Source organism: Ochotona princeps, chromosome 33 (genome assembly GCF_030435755.1).
Source record: "Ochotona princeps isolate mOchPri1 chromosome 33, mOchPri1.hap1, whole genome shotgun sequence".
In the NCBI taxonomy this organism is placed as follows: domain Eukaryota; kingdom Metazoa; phylum Chordata; class Mammalia; order Lagomorpha; family Ochotonidae; genus Ochotona; species Ochotona princeps.
This window is the reverse complement of record NC_080864.1, coordinates 6,759,508-6,779,714: the sequence shown is the minus strand read 5'-3', so window position 1 is coordinate 6,779,714 and position 20,207 is coordinate 6,759,508. Positions and strand designations below refer to the sequence as shown.

General features: G+C 47.3%; 1 protein-coding gene and 1 long non-coding RNA gene across 2 annotated transcripts; both read left to right on the top strand.

Annotated features, from left to right (window-relative positions):
• Positions 1-4,740: 4,740 nt before the first annotated feature.
• Positions 4,741-6,838, top strand: LOC131478441 (uncharacterized). The gene is made up of 3 exons (XR_009244462.1): positions 4,741-4,935; positions 6,005-6,080; positions 6,781-6,838. It is a non-coding gene; the product is annotated as an uncharacterized LOC131478441 (long non-coding RNA).
• Positions 6,839-6,842: 4 nt separating this feature from the next.
• On the top strand, positions 6,843-13,503 carry ZNF558 (zinc finger protein 558; the record flags this gene model as incomplete). The annotated part of the gene is made up of 5 exons (XM_058657685.1): positions 6,843-6,848; positions 7,388-7,514; positions 11,368-11,463; positions 11,868-11,950; positions 12,475-13,503. Coding segments are annotated over 5 exons (1,095 nt in total), but the record flags the coding sequence as incomplete, so codon positions are not given.
• Positions 13,504-20,207: the final 6,704 nt, after the last annotated feature.

The window sequence follows — 20,207 nt, the reverse complement described above, 5'->3', positions numbered from 1 at the left end:
ACCCGGAATGCTGTGTGACTACTTTCAAACATCTTTGCAGTGTTCACCATTTTTGGCTTTGGTTTTGCTTTTGTTTTTTTTTTTTTTTTTTGCTTTGAGAATTTCAAACTTTTAAAAAAATCTATATACTTCATTTTATTAAGCATTTCTCTGTGATGGAAGAGAATATGAACAACGATTTCTTTTGGAGGGGGCACAGATATTGGATTTCAGATGAAGAAACAGGATTTTTTTTTTTTTGCTTTTTAATGTTTTACATACCCATCTTCATTTACTAAGCACATGGTTTATAAAGATTTTATTTATTTTTATGGATCCATGCTATATGCGCTCCTCAGCCCATAGAGAGATCACAGTTACCCTTTAGATATATTTATAAATAAACAAAATACTTATTTACACAATTTATATAACACAAATTAGACGTGGAATAATGTGTACATATATTTTATACACACCTGTAGGATCTCGATATTTATAAGATTACAATATATAAGTTACATATTAATGGAAATATACATAGAAATAAGATGCATCAAAATGCATGCCATTACATTATACATTGTATAGAAATACATATCTATGTCTATCACATACATTAGCTAAGTACAAATATATTTACATGGGTAATGATCTATGTATACATGTAATGTATGTTTCTACATATAACACTACTTGACCACCCTGATAAAGGCTGTGAGCGTTTCTCTGCCACTCTGACTTACAAAACTGGATTATATGGGGGGGCTGGAACGCACAGGGTTCGCTACCACTGGGGGGTCGGGATGGCGGAGGAACCTAGCCTCCCTCCTCCAAACCCCAAACCCTGAAAAGGCCAGTAGTCAAACTGCAGAAAAATACGTTTCTGTGACCACCTTTCCCGGGATGTTACTACAGAAAACCAAGTCCCGCGCAGCACGCCCAGGGCGCCAAGGAAAGCCCCCCTGCTTTGGGGATCGCACCCCCAGAGTCCACAGTCCTCCACCCGCACCCCCAAAACCGCCCGGTCCGCCCCGGCTCCCCGAGCCCCCGCAGCCCGGGCTCTGCGACCCAGCCCGTCTTCACCCAGCAAATCCCACCCCGTTAGCTCCGGCCCTGCTGCTGCACACACCCCCCAAACGCCAGGCACCCCCATCCCAGCCAGCCCTCAGTCCCGGGGGGGGGGGGCCGGAAGTGGAAGCCCGGGGAGGGCGGGGACGGACCGCCCACGGCCGGAAGCGGAAGCGCGGGGCTGGACCGGTTTGTCCATCGGCTGGGGCCTGGCTCTTTGGGGGGACCCGGGTGAGTTGAGGGGGTTCGGGTCCGGGAGTTGGGGCTCGCTGTCACCCTTCAGACCTGCGCGAAGCTCTGCTGGGCTTTGTGTATTGAGAGCATCCGTCTGGTTTCTGAGCAAGGGGCGATGCTGCTGCGCCCCCCGGGGAGCCCCCGGGCCCCTTTGGGGTTTGTCTGCAGGTGGCAAAGGGGGGCACCCAGCAGGAGGGAGACGTTCTGCAAGACACCCCATACTGCCCTGGGGCAGCCGGCCCCTGTTTCCCCAGCATTGTCCTGTGGGCTGAGGTTGGGGACTTAGGGCTGGAAGCGCCCCAAGATCCCGGAGTCCTTGGGAATCCACTTGAGGAACCAGCTTAGGGTCGTTCCTCACCTCCATCCCGCTGCTGCTGCTGCAGTGTGGCTTGAGGCGGCTGTCATTTTGGCTTAGGGAGCAAGTCTCAGACAGCATCCAACAGGTGGGGTGCAAACTGCGCTACTGGGGAAAAAAAAGGCATGGGGGTTGCCTTGCTTGCAATTATTATTGTTCCAAAGCAATCATGCTGTCCCATTTTTTTTATTATTATTATTTTTTTTCCCCCAAAAGCATCCCTCCAGCTCCCACGGGTGCTGAAACCTCAGGGTTCACCTGAGCTCAGGGATCCCCGGATTTCTGTGCCGCCAGGTGAGTGTCCTTGGGGAGCTTTGGAGCAGGTGTTGAGGGCGGGAGGGGAGGTTGTCCTCTGAGCAAGTGCTGGTAGGGGTGAGACAGTGTGCTATCGTGATGCAATGTCACAGATGAGGTATATTGTAGGAGAAAAAAAATAAGATTTATGTTTGTCCAGGGTCAAAGGGCCACTTGGGATGCCCAGGCTTCCTGCTGGTGGGGTGCCGAGGTGGCGTAGGGCATCAGGCGAGCAGAGCATGGGATGCCAGGGGCCTCACTAGCAGCCCCACTTGTTAACCCATTCGTCCCACGAAAGGAGTTGTCCATTCATGGTCACTTTTTCCAAGTCCCTCCTCTAAATTTCTAACAGGGATTGCATTTCAGCACAAATTTCTCCTGGGCCAAACTGTATTCGTATCGTCTCGTGGTATATGAAATAGTGCCAGGTATGTGTGCTATAGCATATGACAGCCTGCTAAGAATGAATAGGACTTGGCAACCGTGAGACTCAGGCCCATGGAGCTGGACTTTGTAAAGGCCTGAAAATGCTCCTCAGGGGAGCTGCTTGACAGGGTTTAAGCCCCCTGGTCATAGCAGCAGAAATTTAAAAAATGAAATGCTAGGCCTCCTTTGTGAAGTCTGAAGACGCTGTTCCGGTGTGATGGCTCAATGGCTAAATCCTCACCTTGCAAGTCTGGGATCCCCTGCGGGCAACAGTTCATGTCCTGGCTGCTCCACTTCCCATCCAGCTCCCTGCTTGTGGCCTGGAAAAGCAGTAGAGGACGGCCCAAAGCCCTTGGGACTCTACACCCTCATGAGAGACCCAGAGGAAGCTCCTGGTTCCTGGTTTCAGATCGGTTTGGCTCAGCTCTGGCCATTGCAGCCATCTGGGGTGAGCCATCTGTCTCTCCTCCTTCTCTCTGTAAATTTACTTTTCCAATAAAAAAAAAATCTTTAATAACAAAATAAAATTTAAAACAATGAAAGCACGTAGAAGAATATGGAGTGGCAGCGTCAAGGCTGAAGGGTGATAGCTTCCTAAACAGGTTGTCTTCTAGAACTTGCCTCCTACGAGGGGTTACCTTTGTTTCTTAAACCTGTTTGGTAATAGCAATATGGTGATTCTTACTGTAGATATTCACATGATACTGTCTTACAGAAATTATATATGCGTGTACCTTTTTCGACCAGCCATCCTGCTTAGTCAGGACCACAGGGTTGGCTGAGATGTGGGCCACTGAGTGTCAAAGCCGGGATGGTCCTAGATTGACCTGGATGTTAAACCACTGACCTCTAGGAGCTGGTCCAGATGTACAGGGAACCCAGCAGAGTTAACGCACACCTCTGCCCGCCTCTGTGGAGTGAACACAAGCAGGGAAGAGGGTTGCATACTCTCAACAGCAGGAGGGATTGGGGGAACTGGGCACCTGGGGCCCAGTCTGAGGGATGGAGATGCCTAGTGGGCAGGACAGACAGGTGGTGCACAGCTGTGGTTGGGCTGGATTTAGCAGGTTGCCGGGTTAGACTGGAGTGGGACATGGGATTGCTAAGGTAGCATCCAGAGTGGGGAGGGAGATCAGCGTATCCCATGAATGGGCCAGATGGAGTGTCCAGAGCTGAGACACCCCAGAGGGGAAAGGTAGGAACCGAGCAGGGGACAGAGGGGATGGGGACTGGCAGAAGCCGGCCTGCTGAGGACAACCGAGAGGGGAGGAAGATACAGTTTGGTCAGAGCACCTGGGTGAGAATGGGCCTGAGAGGATTCAGAGTGAAGACTTTATAGACACACGACAGGAGGATGTCAGGGGGACGTTTGGGAATGAAGCTATCATTCTCTGGCCTGGGTAGTGACGGCAGAGAGAACAGATGTAGCCGAATAAAAGGAGTCTTGGAGCTGAGAGCAATCAACAACGCAGGCTCTACTGTGGGCGTTCATCACATAGTTTAGACACCTGCTCTTGGCAGCCCCTCCTGCACGGCTGCCACTCCAAGGGCCCCTCCTCTGTATCCCGAAGGCAGTCAGGACCACCTCATCCCCCATGATGCCTGCCAACTCTCTGGAGCTCTCCAAACAAACCCAGGGAAAACACAGACGGCTAGCCAATGATTTGGCCCGTCACGCTAGCCACATTTCCAGTGCTGGTCAGCTCCACGTGGCTAATTACGAGAGCAGAATAGCAAAACATTTTTGTTGTCATTCCAGAGTTGTACCGGGCAGCACTGGCCCAAGGGAGGCCCATCCGCTGTGACCATCTGCCAATAGCAGCAACACAGCTGGGGCAGGACTGGGGCCGCCACAGCTCTAGACCGACCACAAATGCCTGTAGCCCGAACAAGAGTTCCGCTGCTAGGCAACCTTGATGGGACCCCCCGGGAGCCATCCATCTCCCAGCACCCTCTCTGCCCGCCTCCTTCTTAGAGCCCAGTGAGCTGACAGGCAGAGATCTTGGGGGCACTGAGGGCTCCCCTGGAACAGGAGGATAGCCTTCAAGACAGTCCTCTGTCCCCACACAGAGAAAGAGGGGCGGTTGGAGGCTTGTTGATGGCAGAAGGCAGGAGATGAGGAGGGGACAGTACTGGTGGCTATGCAGGCAATTGAGGACCGGTTACTTCTCTGAGAAGAAGCAGGGTGCAGGATCATCTGACAGGTGCACAATTCAGTATCCATCACTGCCCTCATCCCTCAAGGCAAAGTAGTCATTTCTTGTCTATCACAGTTTCTGTGGTCCAGGAACTCGGGCATGGCGGCTGGCCTGGAGGGTTCTGTCCTGGGACTCTGAAGAGGCTACGGGACTCTGAAGAGGCTACAGGACGCTGCCTGCAGAACCACGTCGCCAGGAGGCCCCGACTGCCACTCAACGCTTCGCCTTCACCGGCTTTCCAGACATGGCTGATGCATGGGCTCCGGCTGCTGGCAAGAGGCCTCAGTGCCTCTCTGCCTAGGCCTCTCCACGGAGCTCCTCGGTGCCTTGGCCACACAGCAGTGGGGTCCCCCTAGAGCGAGCACCAAGGAGACCAAGGTGGGAGCCACCGCCTTCCAGGACACAGCCTTGGTCGTCATCGTCTGTCCCCTCTGCACAGGTCAGCCCCGGTTCGTTGTGAGCACTGGGAAGCGTTAGATCATGGAGGACGCTGGTTACCATAGAAGCAGGGATGTTCTAGGGCTCTAGTTACCATAGACGAAGGAGGTCCTAGGACGCTGATCCCCACAGAGGAAGGAGGTGATGACAAAGCGGAAGTGGGAAGCCACATTGACGCGTAGGATTGATGGTCCAGCAAGGTCAAGGGCTTCCTTCCTCATCGTTGTCCTTGCATGTATGTCTGGAGGTGCCAGAGTTGGGGCCCGTTTGCTGACTGCTATATCTAAAAGGGACCACGGGGCAGATGGGGCTTGCAAGCCTACCCGGCTAGACTGAAGGTTGGGGGTGGGGGTGAGGACATCTATCAGTGATTAAAGATCTCCCAACAAAGAAAAGCCCAGGCCCAGACGGACATCTATCAAAATAAGAGGCGTCGGCATCCGGTCCCAGGTTAATATGCAGTGAGGAGGAGGAGGAACAGGAGAGTGGGGCGGTTGGAGGCTTTGACAAGTGATCACAACGCATGTGAGGAAGCCATAGCGGACTCAGGAGGTCAAGCCGATCGGTCCGAGTTCAGGGAGAGACTGTGAGCCCGGATTGCAGGCGAAAGAGCAATGCAGGTGACGATGACTGGGCAAGGCAGGTTCCGTGGACATGTTGGGACTGAGGGCCCTGGAGCAGAGGAGCCCTCATAGGGTCTCTGCTGTCACCCAGAGGAGGTAGGACTCGCAGGTGGAAGAAAGTCCAAGGGGGACAGGAGCCAGGGTCGTCAGGGGCACGTAGGTGACCCAGCTGGGAAGGAGCCACCAGAGAAGCCAGGAAGTGTCAGAGGGGCTGGAATCGGGGCACCACGGGCCTCCCATGTGCCCGTCTCACCTGCCAAGCATGGGTGCTGGCCCAGGGTTGCAGGCGGAGGACCCATGGTGGAGTCTAGCATGAGGGCTGTGCCTTGGGAACCAGGAAAGGGAGAAACCACTAAGACCATCTGTTCTGTTTCTTCCCTGGGCAGGTGAGAAGACAAGCTCCTGGTGCCCCCACCGACCTCGTGCTCAGCATGGCAGCCGTGGTCCTGCCTCCCACTTGCAGTGAGTCTCTGGGCCCTGGCAGCCCTCAGAGGTCAGGCTCTCTGGGCACAGAGCAGGAGGCCCCTGAGGGCTGGGTGGAGCGGGTGAGGTTGGATTGGAGTCTCTGGGGTGTCAAGGGCACTGGGGTGTCTGCTGGGCAGCTCTGGGCTTGGCTGTCAGTGGATGTGGCCCCCACGCCACAACCATGTAGGTACTTTGGAATCACACGTTTAGTTCTCCCTGCTGACACGGTAAGAATAGAGGTGCCATCTGCACCCTGATTTTTGTCTCCGAGGTGGAAGTGGTCTCCTTCCAGAGTCCTGTTTTCTGACCTGGGTGAGACAGGGCTGTGCCCTGGCTCCTTAGGGTACAAGGTGGAGTTCTGCTAGGCACTCGGGGATGTGGGCACTGTGGTATGGGGTTGAGGTATGTGGGGTGTTCAGGAGATATTTCTGTAGGCCTTGGGATGCTGGGCACAGTGATAAGGGGCTTTCTGTATAGTTGTAGGGGTATAGGTTGGGGTGACTGGGGGTGTCTGTGGGAGTAGGAGTACAGGTTTGTGCTAGTGGGGTGCTCAGCGGCGTGTCTCTGTGGGTGTTGGAATGTGACCAATCCCAGATTTGGGGAAGGTGTCCGGGCCTGTGCGTGCGGGAAGCCAGGGCAGCTGGGCTTGCTGGCCACGTGTCTCCGGCTCTAGCTTGGTGCTTTCTGTTTCTCCCAGTCTCTCAGCAAACAGGTTGCACAGAGTTGACACTGGCTAAGGAGTCCCTGACCAGCTGCTGGTTACAGGTGAGTCAGATGGCTGCTCCTTCCTCCACTCTCTGGTCTAGCGTAGGGGCGCACCCACAAAGTGTCAGGGTGCCTTGATATCAATTCCAACACGGATAGCCCCCTCCAGCATCCCTACGCACATCACCTGCAGCTGAGAGTTTGTGGGAAGTCAAGTAAAGACGTCCCCATGTCCTCAACTCACACAGTTTCTCACGGCCCTGATGAGATTATTAGTGCGCTTTATCCAACTTCTGAAACCTTCCAGGACCTTGTGTAACCCTGGGACTGAGGGAAATGAAATTGCAGGAGCTCACAGTCGTTAAGTGGAGAAAGCAGCTCTCTATGTAGCATTCCCAGGACCTTGGTAGGTGAACCTGGGGGGGCGTAGGTGATAAAGAGTTGAGGGCTGAACCCCAGAAGCCAATAGGAGGAACCCTCACATCCTGGGCGGTGGGTCCCTTGCCCATCCCTTATGCCATCAGTCCTCCTCCACTCTCTTCCTGTCCATGCTGCTGGCCTTGACCTGAAGCCAAGCCGCATGCTTTGCAATGGTTTAGGACCTGGTGACCTTTGAGGACGTAGCCGTGGAGTTCAACCAGGAAGAGTGGGCCTTGCTGGATCCTTCCCAGAGAACGCTGTACCGAGACGTGATGCTGGAGAATTGCCGAAACCTGGCCTCACTGGGTAAGCCCCATGCCACTCTGTCGCTTCCCGCATCCACCCCACCCCCCGGGGGTGGGTAACATGGTGCCCGCTCTGTGTCTGTTTTGCTTGTTTGTTTCTGAATTGAAGTAGAATTCACAGAGCATCAAAGTCCGCCATTTCAACGACATAAAATGTGTGTATATACAATGGCCTTTCCATCAGCACTGTCATCTCAGGCCGTTTTGTTATCCCCTGCTATGGCTTGAGGGAGGTTTTTTTTTTTTTCTCCCTAGGGTTAATGACCTGGAAGCATTTTGGGGATTATGTCCCAGTGCAGTGGTACGATGTGGTGGGTACTTCGAAGAGGGAGAGCCAGAGGGCGATGATTAAGCTTTTTTGTTGGACCTACTGGAGCAATTGAGAGCCATTTCATAGCAATGTGTCAGGTCTGATGGGATAGGATTAAATCTCGAGAGGGTGGGTTATCAGGATGGGAGGCACAGTTAGGGGATCCTGATGGGCACTGTTGCATTGCTATGGGAGTTTCCCAGCACCAGCGTTGTGGGATGAAACTCACACCTTTTCTTGGAAAGCCCCCAGCCTCAGGTAACTGGTTAAGTTACCCTGTTGAGATCTACCTAGAAATAGAATGCTAGATCCTATGAAATTTCTGTGGTTAGGTTTCGGAGGAATCGTCAGACTTCTCCACAACTACCTTTCAGCATTCCCACTGGCGCCTGAGGGATCCCATGGCTTCCACGTTTTTCCTGGTACTTCGACTGTTGCCATTGCAGTGGGTGTAAAGGGGTAACTCATCATTTCATTTGCATCCTACTGATGACTGACAACACTGAGCATCTGTTCACGTACTTTCTTGTTGGCTCTGTCTGTGAAGAAATAACCTGTTCAAGTGTGTTGCCCATTTCTTAGTTGAGTTTGCCTTCTTGCGGTTGGACTGTGAAAGTCTGATGTATATTGTGAATGTTAGCCCTTTATGCCTGAGATAGACTTGTGAATTCTCCATTTTTTTTCCCTTTCCTTTGTTTGTTTAGTATCCTTTGATACTCCTCTAAGTTTTCATTGTGATGCGGTCCAGTTGAACTTTTCTCTGTGCCTTCGGTGTTGCCACATCCAAGGTCCTGTTTTCTTCAAGAATTTCTAGAATTTTAGCTCTATCATTTGCATGTTCGATGTGCTTGGAGTTCATGTTGCCCAGGGTCTGGAGAAAGGGCCATCTTCATTCCTTCAAGTGTGTCTGTCTGTCTGTCCCAGCGTTTTGATGAACATCAGTTCATCTCAGCAGATATGGCCAATCATATTTGAACCATACACAGTGGAGTTTATTTGTGAACTCTCAGTTTTTTTTCCTGGTTGTATAGATCTAGCCTCAGACCAATACCGCACTACCTTGGTGGCTGTAGCCTTCTAATAAATTTTAGGATTTAGGGAGGTGTTAGTTGCTTCTGCTTTATTATCTTTCAAGACTGTTTTGTTAAGATCACTCGCAAATCCATAAATGTTAAGATCAGCTTCTCAGTCCGTGGGGTTAAAAAAAAAAAAAGAATCTGTTGGAATTTTCCATAGCAACTACATTAACCTCGTACGTTGTGTTTGGTGCTTTATACATCTTAGTGGTTCACATCCTCCTGTCGCTCACTTGTGATCACACTCTGTCATTCTGCTATAGTTAGGAGAATGTACGATTTCATTGTTTTTAAATTCAGTGAGACTTGTTTTGTGGTCTGTTCTGGGCAGTGTTCTAGTTGTGCCGGGGATGAGTATGTATTCTATTGGATGGAGTGTTCTTTGGATGTCTATGAGGGCTTGGCTGATTATTGTTTAAACCCTTGTCCATCATCCAATGAGTCATTCTGTTCTAATGAGTTTTTCTATTCAGTATTGAAAGGGGGCAATGTTAGATACCGGAGCTTCAAACTGTTACTTAGAATTCTGTTTCACCCATCAATCCTATCTTTTTTTTGTTTTCTTCAATACAGTATTTTTTTTTTTTTTTTTACGTTATGTGTTTGAGAGTTCTGGTAAATACTTCACAGTTCTATTATCTTGGTGTTTTTATTTATTTTCATTGCCTTTGAAAAGAGTGTGTACATACACACACACACACACACACACACACACACATATCTTCCATCCACTGGTTCACTCGTCAAAAACAACCAGTCATGGCTGTAACTCCATGGCTGTCGCATTCAGGGCCGGGCCAGGCCAAAGGCAGGAGTAGGAGCCTGGAACCCAATTTAGGTCTCCCATGTAGATGGCAGGGGACTCGGTACTTAGGCCGTTGTCTGCTGCCTGGCAGCGTACATGTTGGCAGCAGGTTACATGAAAGGCAACGCAGCTAGCCCTTGAATCAGTCAGTGTAATGTGGGCTGTGGGCCTCTCAAGCAGCATCTTACCAGCCAAAGTGCCTGGCCCTCCTTACTGAGTTTTCTTGACAAGTCGGCCATCTATAGTGTTTCAGTTTGTAACCTTAAGATCCCTTTAGCCTCATACTAGTATAGCCACACAATCTGTCTTTTGATTTTTTTTTGTTGTTCTTTCACTTTGAGCATGTTAGTGTATTTGCATGCGAAAGAAGTCTCTAAGAGGTCGCTGAAGATTGAATTCCGTCTTGTTCGTTGTAGATTGTTCTAGATTTAAACATTTTTAAAATTTTATTTCATAATGCAGTTTCCTGGGCTCTGGGATTCCCCTTCTTCCTTCTCCAAATTTCCTCCCCCGTACTGATTTCCCCCTGTGTTACTGTAGAATGGTCCTTCATCAACAGGCGAAAGTCCATTTTAAAGTGCTTCCCTGCATTTGAGTTGGAGAGTTTAATGTTTCCATTTCTTCGGTTTTTTTTAAAAAATTTTTATTTAATAGCTAATAAGTGACCTATTTCTGCAGAGCTATTATTTGTTGTTCTACCTGTGTGCCGTTTCCTTTGTGTGCGTGTTACGAAATCCGTGCTTTAAGAGTTTGCGTTTCAATTCTGTACGAAAGAGAAGAATTTGTAAACCAAAACCGTATTGTCTTCTAGATTTACTTCTGTGTTTATCATTATTGGTGTTTGCCTCTTTGTTTAATGTGAATTCAGATTACTCTTTGTGTTTCTTTCATTTCAGCCTAAGTTAGATGTGCTAGTGACGTACGAGAGAGAGAGAGAGAGAGAGAGGGCATGCAAATGAGAATGTGTGAGAGAATGCTGTTTCCTGTCCACTGGTTTATACTCCAGATGCCCCCAGCAGCTGGGACTCTGGGCCAGGCGGGAGCTGGAAGCGGTGCAGCAGCAGCATCATGTGGAAGATTCCAGAGTTCTTGAGCCATCAACTGCTGCCTCCCAGGATCTGGGAGGAAGCTGGAGCTGAAGCTGGGGCAGGACTCCACTGCAGGCACTCTGTTACAGGACCTGGACAACCCAGGCAGTGTTTTAACCACTGCACCAAATGCCCACCTTCCCCGCTCACCTCCCTCCTTTGTTTTTGTAGGGCAGTTTGTCCCACTTGCTGAAACTTTTTCTTAAGCATCTCAGTGTCTGAGGTGTGGACAGGGATGTCAGAGTACAGTGGCGGATGTGACAGGCAGGCATCCAGCCGACCCTTAAGAGTGTTGTTCTTAAGCACTAAATACCTGTTTCTTGCCCTCTCTTAGTATCCTCCCTAGTTAAAAGGTTTGGAACTGCTAAAGCATGCATCCCGAATATCCACCCTGCCATCCCGAATATTGAATTGAGGATGCTTGTACTATTTTGTTTCTTAGGAGAGTTAATGTATTCATTAGAGTTTAAGCGTAATGATTTTTTTTTTTTACTGCTCCTGAGTTACGCTTTTTTGCGTCAGCTCATCACCCTCCCAGCGTCCCTGCATCATGAGTGTTTTGTATCCACAACTAGGATGGCGTGTTGCTAAGCCCAAACTGCTAAGCCAGCTGGAGCAGGAAGACAAGGTCAGGACAGAGGAGAGAAGAGTTCTCCCCAGCCCTCGTCCAGGTGAGCCATTGGTACCTGTGTGAGGAATCACTAGTGAATTGCATTAGTTACTGTCCGTGTAGTACCTCCCTTTCCTCATTAATACTATTCCCTGTCCCATACTTTGCTTTGGCTTCAAGGACAAAGCAGAGAGGCAGCTCTCACCTTTAAAAAAAAAAAAAATTAAATCCAGTTTATTGTTCATGCGCATTCCTGATAATCCCTTCTGTTGACAACCGCTACAATCAATGTGTTTCTAGAATCCTTTTTCTGAAAATTAATACCTAAAATTTCCCGTAACCGTGTTGCTTGCGTTACAGACCTTCCTCAAAAAACCATCATCACTCAGAATCTGCCATTGTGTGTATATTCAAGTTACCATTTCTTATCATAGGTAACCTACATTTCTTTTCCATTTATGCCAGATTCGGAGCCTGCTTTGAAAGCCAAGTGTTTAGCTCCTAGGAAGCACGTCTTTGAAAAAGAACAGTCCAAAGGTGCCAGCGTGGTAAGACCAGCATGAACTATTTCTGCTTTTCCACAGTAGGAAAATATAAGGAAAGTGTCCTTGACCTTTGAGAACATGGTATCCTGAAAAAGGTACTGTGAAACTGGGAAGCTTCAAATTTATAACTGTAAGTTAGCTCCAGATTTGTTTTTTTGTTGTTGTTGTTTTATGTTTTTGTTTTCCTTTTTTGTTTCTTTTAATTTTTTTAGTTCCAGATTTGTTCACTGACAGTTCCCACTGGTAAATAGTTCCTTAAATGTAGCTTGGATATAACTATTTCAAACAAATTGGCCTTAAACTTCTCAGAAAATGGCTTGGGAATATGATACAGACTGTGACAGAGCATCCATCGTTTTTACCTTCTGGATTCTCAAACCGGGCAGAAGTCCTATGTAAGCTCTGAATGTATCCAAAGCATCATTATAGCAATGAACAGAATTCCCTGGGTGAGAGAACTCTTGGAACAGCCTTCCACGTGTGAACAACTGTAAAGTTATAGTGACCATAAATCTCTTCATCAACAGGAAAGAAGTCACCGAGGGGCAAAACTCAACGAATGCAATCAGTGTTTTAAAGTCTTCAGTACCAAATCCAACCTTACTCAGCACAAGAGAACCCATACTGGAGAAAAACCCTACGGCTGCAACCAGTGCGGGAAATCCTTCAGCAGCCGATCCTACCTCACCATTCACAGGCGCATCCATAATGGGGAGAAGCCCTACGAGTGCCATCACTGTGGGAAGGCCTTCAGTGACCCCTCATCGCTTCGACTGCATGTGAGAATTCACACCGGAGAGAAGCCCTACGAGTGTAACCAATGCTTCCACGTCTTCCGCACCAGTTGTAACCTCAAAAGCCACAAGAGAATTCACACCGGGGAGAATCACCACGAGTGTCACCAGTGTGGGAAGGCTTTTAGCACCAGGTCCTCCCTCACCGGACACAACAGCATTCACACGGGGGAGAAACCTTACGAGTGTCACGACTGTGGGAAAACCTTCAGGAAGAGCTCCTACCTGACACAGCACGTGAGAACTCACACGGGAGAGAAACCCTACGAGTGCAGTGAGTGCGGCAAATCCTTCAGCAGTAGCTTTTCCCTCACCGTGCACAAGCGAATACACACAGGCGAGAAGCCCTACGAATGCAGCGACTGTGGGAAGGCCTTCAATAATCTCTCCGCCGTCAAGAAACACTTGAGAACTCACACTGGGGAAAAGCCCTACGAATGTAACCACTGTGGGAAATCTTTCACCAGTAACTCTTACCTGTCTGTGCACAAGAGAATACATAACAGGTGGATCTAAGTTACCATGCGTGTTCCGGGAGGAAACCCTCCCTTGATTTCTCGCCCCTTAGAGACACCTTGCAGAACTCATCATGGGTGTTGGAGTTCACCTGTTGCTAGATAACGAGTTCCCCTCCCAAACTGTGGCATCAGTCGTTTATTATGTCAGAATGTGAATAAGTTAGGAATTCGGGAACAGCTTGGGCCTAGAGTTCCGGCTCCGAGTACAACTGTGAAGTTATCCTCAGGGTGTCAGCTAGAACTGCAGTCCACTGAAGTTTTCTTTGCCGAAGGGTCCTCAGCCTGCTCGTGCCCAACAAATCAGAGCTGGTTCTCTACAGAGGACTTTCCGTGCCTCCCCGTGTTGGCCTGTGTAGAGCTGAATGACCATACTGCGTGAAGGCAAGTTCCTCCCAGAGTGACCCAAGAGAACATGTATGTAGAAGTTAGAGTGTCTCCTGTGGCCCAGCCTCCGGCAGTAAAGCTTTCAGCTCACCCTCATTGTTTGAGGCATAGGATAAAGTATTCCGTAGCTGCCCTATTCGACCCACTCTGCCAGGGAAGCCTTGTGAGTATGATGGACACGTTAGAGCTCTCCTCTCACTGTGGTGCCCAAAGGTTATGTCCTGGGAAAAGCCAGAGGAGGCTATAAAAGAGGCTTTAGTGATGTCTCCGGAGGAGTCACGGGACAGTTCACACTAAGAGAAAGAAACCCCTATGAACATCATCAGAAGGCAGAAGTGATTAAGACGTGGGAAGTCGCACACAGGAACGCTCATGAGACGCACGGAAAGCCTACAGCACAAACGGTCCTTTGAGCAAAAGATGCTGAGGTAATCTCACCGCATTGAGTATGGGAAAACCTCAGATAATTCTTTTAATTTTTTTTTTAAGTCTTTTTAAAATGCAGGTGTATACTTTAAAAAAATTTTTTGGAAGAATGTATTTTGAAAGCAGAATGTATATACACATGTTTAAATAACATGGTTGGCCCTGGTAGGTATTTTAGATGCAATGTGTTGGGCCCAGCGGCGTGGCCTAGCAGCTAGAGTCCTCTCCTTGAACTCCCTGGGATCCTATCTGGGCACCAGTTCTAATCCCAGCAACTCTGCTTCCCATCCAGCTCCCTGCTTGTGGCCTGGGAAAGCAGTGGAGGACGACCCAATGCATTGGGATCCTCCAGCTGCGTGTGGGAGACCCGGAAGAGGTTCCTGGTTCCCAGCATCGGATCGGCGCACACCGGCCCGTTGCGGCTCACTTGGAGAGTGAATCATCGGACGGAAGATCTTCCTCTCTGTCTCTCCTCCTCTCTGTATATCTGACTTTGCAATAAAAATAAATAAATCTTTAGATTCAATGGATTGACAGTAGAACACAGTGCTGTGGGAAGGGGAGTCGGGACTGACAGGGTATGAGCAAGAAGGACCCTCATCACAGATACTGTGTCACAGGAACAACCCTACAGTCATGCTACGTACACAGTTCTAGCTCTTCACAGCAGAAATGGCCCAATGCATGCCAGGAACCTGCCTACCCCTTGCTTTCAGTGTTGCTGGTAATTGCCAGAGATAGAACTTGGTAAAAATTGGCCAGGGATGGAAGGACTAACCCAGAAAAAAACTCCCAAGACAAATGTGTGTTCGTACACACATACACCCCCCCCCACACACACACACGCAAAAGGACACCACACCAGAGAATAGAATTGTACCCAATTTAGCAAAAAGGAAATCCTAGCCTCCCTGTTTCTTCTTTGGCATGAGCCAGTCCGTCTCAATCATTGACATCCAGAGATTTTCATTTATGCTGGGTTAAAGTATATATGTGATGTACCTTTTTATTATTTGAACATCCCTAAATAACAACTCTTTGAAAAATCTACTAATTACCAACCACAGATACAGAGGCCCACACCATTTTTTTTTTTTGTCTATACCCCAAAGTAGAAGGTAGTCAACATTTTCCTATAAGATGGAGAAATCAAACAGGCCCAGGCATTGGTTTAGCAAGTAGGTTTTGGGGTGGTGGGTAAAGATGGCAGGTCACAAATGCTAAAAATTGTGCCTATGCTCTAAGCCAAATTTTGCTAGATTTAGTGTGGCCATAACCAAGTCTCTATGGACCCACACTAGTGGGAAATCTTTCACACTTGTTCATATCTTTTAAGTTAGGTCCAGAGTAATGGAACTTTTAGCCGAGATTTCCTGTGGAGTGTCATCAGGTGACCCATGTTTGTTGAGACACCCATGGAAAGATGACACCCCAGAGAAACTTGTGAAAATCAAGAAATAGAGCCAGCCTGTTCAGTGATGCCTCTTATGTTAAAAATAGAAAGATCCTTGCTGGAGGAAAATCCAGTGAGAATATTCATTTGGGATAAATTCTTAGTCCTCTGAGATAGGTGTGAATGTTCATACTCATGGACAGTCCTAGGGGCTGTGAAGGTCATTTTCACAGGGGCCGAAGCACGTGAATGTTACCGTGTCGGATTACTTTGTCTAATCTGCAGGTTGGAACTCTAGTTCATGAATTTTGCCTTTGCTTCCAATGCATGTCTATCACTATTGCCTAAAATTAACCTCCATTTAAATGCATGATTTTAAAAACCTGTTACGATTTTCTCTCTCTGTTTTTTTAGAGCCATTTTGGAATAACTCCTGAATGCTTTTGATTTGGTGGTATTTTTCCCAGATGTTGCTGTCCCGCAGCAATGGACTTGGTGCACGGAGCCGATAATAACACGCGTGGACCCTGATGGTCAAAGCCAAAGTTTATTAGTGGCATCAGACTTTATACACTGAGGGTCATACGGGATAAGAGAGGAGGTATTGAGCTTATCAACGAAACCCAGCAACTGTTCCTATACCTTTGTTTGGAACTCCTTTGTCTTGTCTATTCCACCAACTATTCTACACATACTGTCCACGCCAACTGTTCTTACACAAGTGATATCCAATAAGGTATACAAAAGGTAGCCATTTGGTTGTTCTCCTCCAAATATTATCCAACCAACTGTAATCCTATGCTCACTGACCTTCTAGGGTCACAATGTCCTCCTCCACCCAGATTCTGTGAACTTTTTCTTTTTTGTTCTTCCTGTTCTAACATGGCAGATACTGTAAGTCTGTTCACTATGAATCATTCTCCCTTGCTTATTTATTTAAAGAAAGGCAGAGAGGTTATTCCAGTTGTTCATGAACAGCGTTGAAAATAACTTTTCCAGGGTTTTCTTGAAGCTAACCCAGGTGTTGTTGCATGGTGCTATTCCTAAGGAGTAGGTCAGTGGTGAGGGCAGGTGGACACAAGACTTATTCTCTATTTTTCATTCTTTTTCTTGTGAGCGCGTAGTCTAGAATCTAGAAGAGCCATTTTTTTTTGTCCATGGTGACAGAAGTCATGGTCCAGTAAACAGAAGAAGAAAGTCAGTGGTTTGCAATCCTCAGAAGCTTCTCATTAACTAGCAGCTCCAGGTTGCTTCTGTGACTAAGAACAATGCATTGACTTATTCAACCCCAAGGAATGTGCGGTTCACTTTTGAGTTTATGTAGCAGTCACTTTCAGCCAAATGGAGTAACTGATAAACCAGTTAGAGATTCTATAATCAATTAGAGATTCTATAAGTGTGGACAAGAAGATATAAAGAATCTTATTCAAGCAAAACAAACAGAAAAAGCCCCATAATTTTCAGTGCAACTAAAAACATAATTTTCTGTACAACTAAAGGGCTGGTTATATGAATATATAATATTCCTATCATTCATTAACATAAAGACCTCTATTAGCATTCAGATGATGGAGCATATATAGTAAATTAGACAAATCCAGGAGATACTTCAGGAAAATTAGAGCCAAGAATCCACAGTGAGAAAACAGACGGTCTGTTCTCTTAGGACCATCAAGCGTGAGAGCCATTCTCACATTCCAAGACGTCATATTTTCACTGAAGACACATGGTATGATTATAAGGCACATTGGAAATAGGGTATATCAAACATTAAAAGCAACAAAGAATGGGGCAGTTTGAGGGAAGGAACGTGTTCATCATCTTAGAATTATAGCTATGAAGACGTGAAATTGGTTGTTTACATTAATCAATGTTTTAACACATGTAGGAAAAGGAAGAACCATAAAGAGTAAATGATGACATGATAGTTGAGAATTCAGTACAGAAAAGTGAATAAATCAAACGAAGTGAACAGCCTTCATGATGTAACCGAGAGTTTGTCGATCAAATGCTCCTGTCTCAAAGCGAATCAGTAGTACAACTGATCTGATCAATGAAGCTTTAAGGTGGGAGATTGCAGCAAGACCAGTGGGAAACAGCTCAGGTGCAGCTGCTTACAGAAGCACATGTCCTGTGATTTTAGAGTGCCGATGAGTCAGGTGGTTTTCAAGTGGCCCCAGAGATCGCTGACAACAGAAAGGCTTGCCTGTGTCCCCAGGTTTGAACACATTGAAGCTTAGCTGAAGGGTTAGTGAAGGGTCATGAATGCTGGAACCACTTCCTTCAGAGGGGTCCAAGGGTCACTCTGACATGCTCTGGAGCTCTGGGAGCCTTCCTCTCAGCCGCTCTCTGGGACAGCACGGAATGACACCTGCGTCTGTCTGTTGCTGCTTCAGGGCTAGACTGTACTATTGCTCTGAATTCCATGGTCTGATCATTCTCTCTGATGTTGGCTCATGTTTAGGTGGCTGTGGAAGAACTACCAGTATGTGTTGGCCTTTTACTTTGCCATCCAGGAGATCAACAAGGATCCCTACCTGCTCCCCAACCTGACCCTGGGATTCCAGTGATACAATGCCTTTCCCAGTGAACAGTTCACCTTATGGAGCCTCCTGTACTGGTTGACTGGGAACACTGGGAATTTACCTAACTACACCTGCCAAACACAAGGCGTGCAGCTGGCCACCATTGTTGGAGCCACTTCAGCATTGTCCATTGAATTTGGAACCCTTCTGGAGCTCTACAAAGCCCCACAGGTCAGTGAGTTTTGAATCTGGAGAGAAATGTTTGAATCTGTCTAACCCGTTTGGAATGAAGATGGCCCAGTGTGCACATCTGACCTTGTTGTGGAGGGATCATGCCTTTGGGGGGACATGTGATTAATCCTAGTGCAAGCAGAATGAGACAGGGGAAAGAGAAATGAATATTGAGATTCCGCCTAATTTCCTGCCTAGTATCCAATTATGCTACTTCTGCGTGCTGGTTACCACGTCTGTTTCATGTTGACACCTGATAGTTCCTAAATGATGTGCCCAGCATGCTGAAGTATCCTGTTGAAGGAGAACATTGTCTTAGATGCCACCCCAAAACCTTTAGAGCTGGGGATATACCGACCTCAACTTGTGGTTCCATTTTGGAAAATATTGGTTTCTAAAGGTGTGAAGTCATGTTTTAAAAGATACATTTATGTGTCCACTTGAAACCCCAAACAGGGTAAAGGGAGGGCAGGGAATATGCATACATAAGCGCAATCAAGGGTCTTTGATCCACTGGTTCAATGCCCACAGTCCCACGGTGGTTAGGTCTGATCCAGGCACAGCCATTTGGCATGTGTCACTTGAGTTGTCCAATTGGCAGGAAAGGTCCTAGTTCTTCAGTCATACATGAGTACCTTGATGGACATATTAGCAGGAAACTGGGTCAGAAGCTGATTAACCTGGATTGGAATGGGTGCTCTGACATGGAATACTAGTATGGAAATCAGCAGCTTAACCCACAAGCCCATGGGAGTGTTGAGATTATATTGTAGTAGATAATTATTCTTGAGTACAATGGCAAATTTTCTCAGCATTTCCAATGACCATGGCACATACCCATGCATTCAGACATGTACTTCCTTCCATCTTTATTTGAGGAGAGAGGCAAACAAAGAGCACCCATCTTCTGGTTTACACACATGCATGACAGATGTGTAGAGCCAGGAACACATGCCAGTGAGCATCATGACCCTATTAGTTAAGTCAACATTACTGCCTCCCCAGAACTTTATTAGCATCTCGGAAAGATGTCACCAGGGTCCTCCAACCTGAGTAAGAATCAAGACATGTGCCTGTCAGGCATAGGCTACCTTGTCATCAGAAGGAAATTTGCATCGGGACATTTCTCTGTCCCCAGTCGAATTGGGCTTAATGAGTATATTTGAACAGATACATTAATTTCTATCACTGATCAGTTAGCTCCAAAAAACAGCAGTTAATACAGTAGAGATTGCTGTCTGAACTATAGTGGAGTCCAAGAGTGACCGCTCTGTTCCACCAACAACAATCCACTAGGAGGTGGGAAGCAGAATGATCTTGGTTCCAGCACAGGTCACAGAGAAGAAAGAGAAATGATGTAATTTCTTTCAAGCTATGAATGTAACTTCTATGTATTGTCCTGAAGCAATGATCACCTGAACCATGGTCTTCTCTGTGACCCTGACAATAGTAAGTTTCAGCAACCGAAATGCCCATCAGCAGAAGACTGGATAAGAAAGCTATGGTTCATCTACTCCATGGAATATTACTCAGCTATTAAAAAAAACAAAATGCAGTTCTTTGTGGCCAAATGGGCCAAGCTGGAAACCATAATGCTAAGGGAAATGAGCCAATCCCAAAAGGTCAGATACCACATGGTTGCGTTAATTTAAGAGGCTATGATGTTATGTAAAACATGTTATTTTATGTATATTATGTTATATGTTGTGTATAAACTAAAACTGAATTGACAATGAGGTGATCACAGAAGATGGTTAAGAAATTGCAATTGTTTTTAACATATTGGTTACTCAATACTATAACTATTAGTTACACAACGAAGTTAATTGTTGCTGAGGGTATGTTGGAGCCTTTAATTGATCGGGTTGATAATCTGATGGTTCTGCCCTCGGACCGGACAGGGTCTCCCCAGGAAGCTGAGGAACTAGATTGGACTATAAGATGTTGGACTCTACGTTTAGTTTATGCTTGCAAAGAGGGACTCTCAAC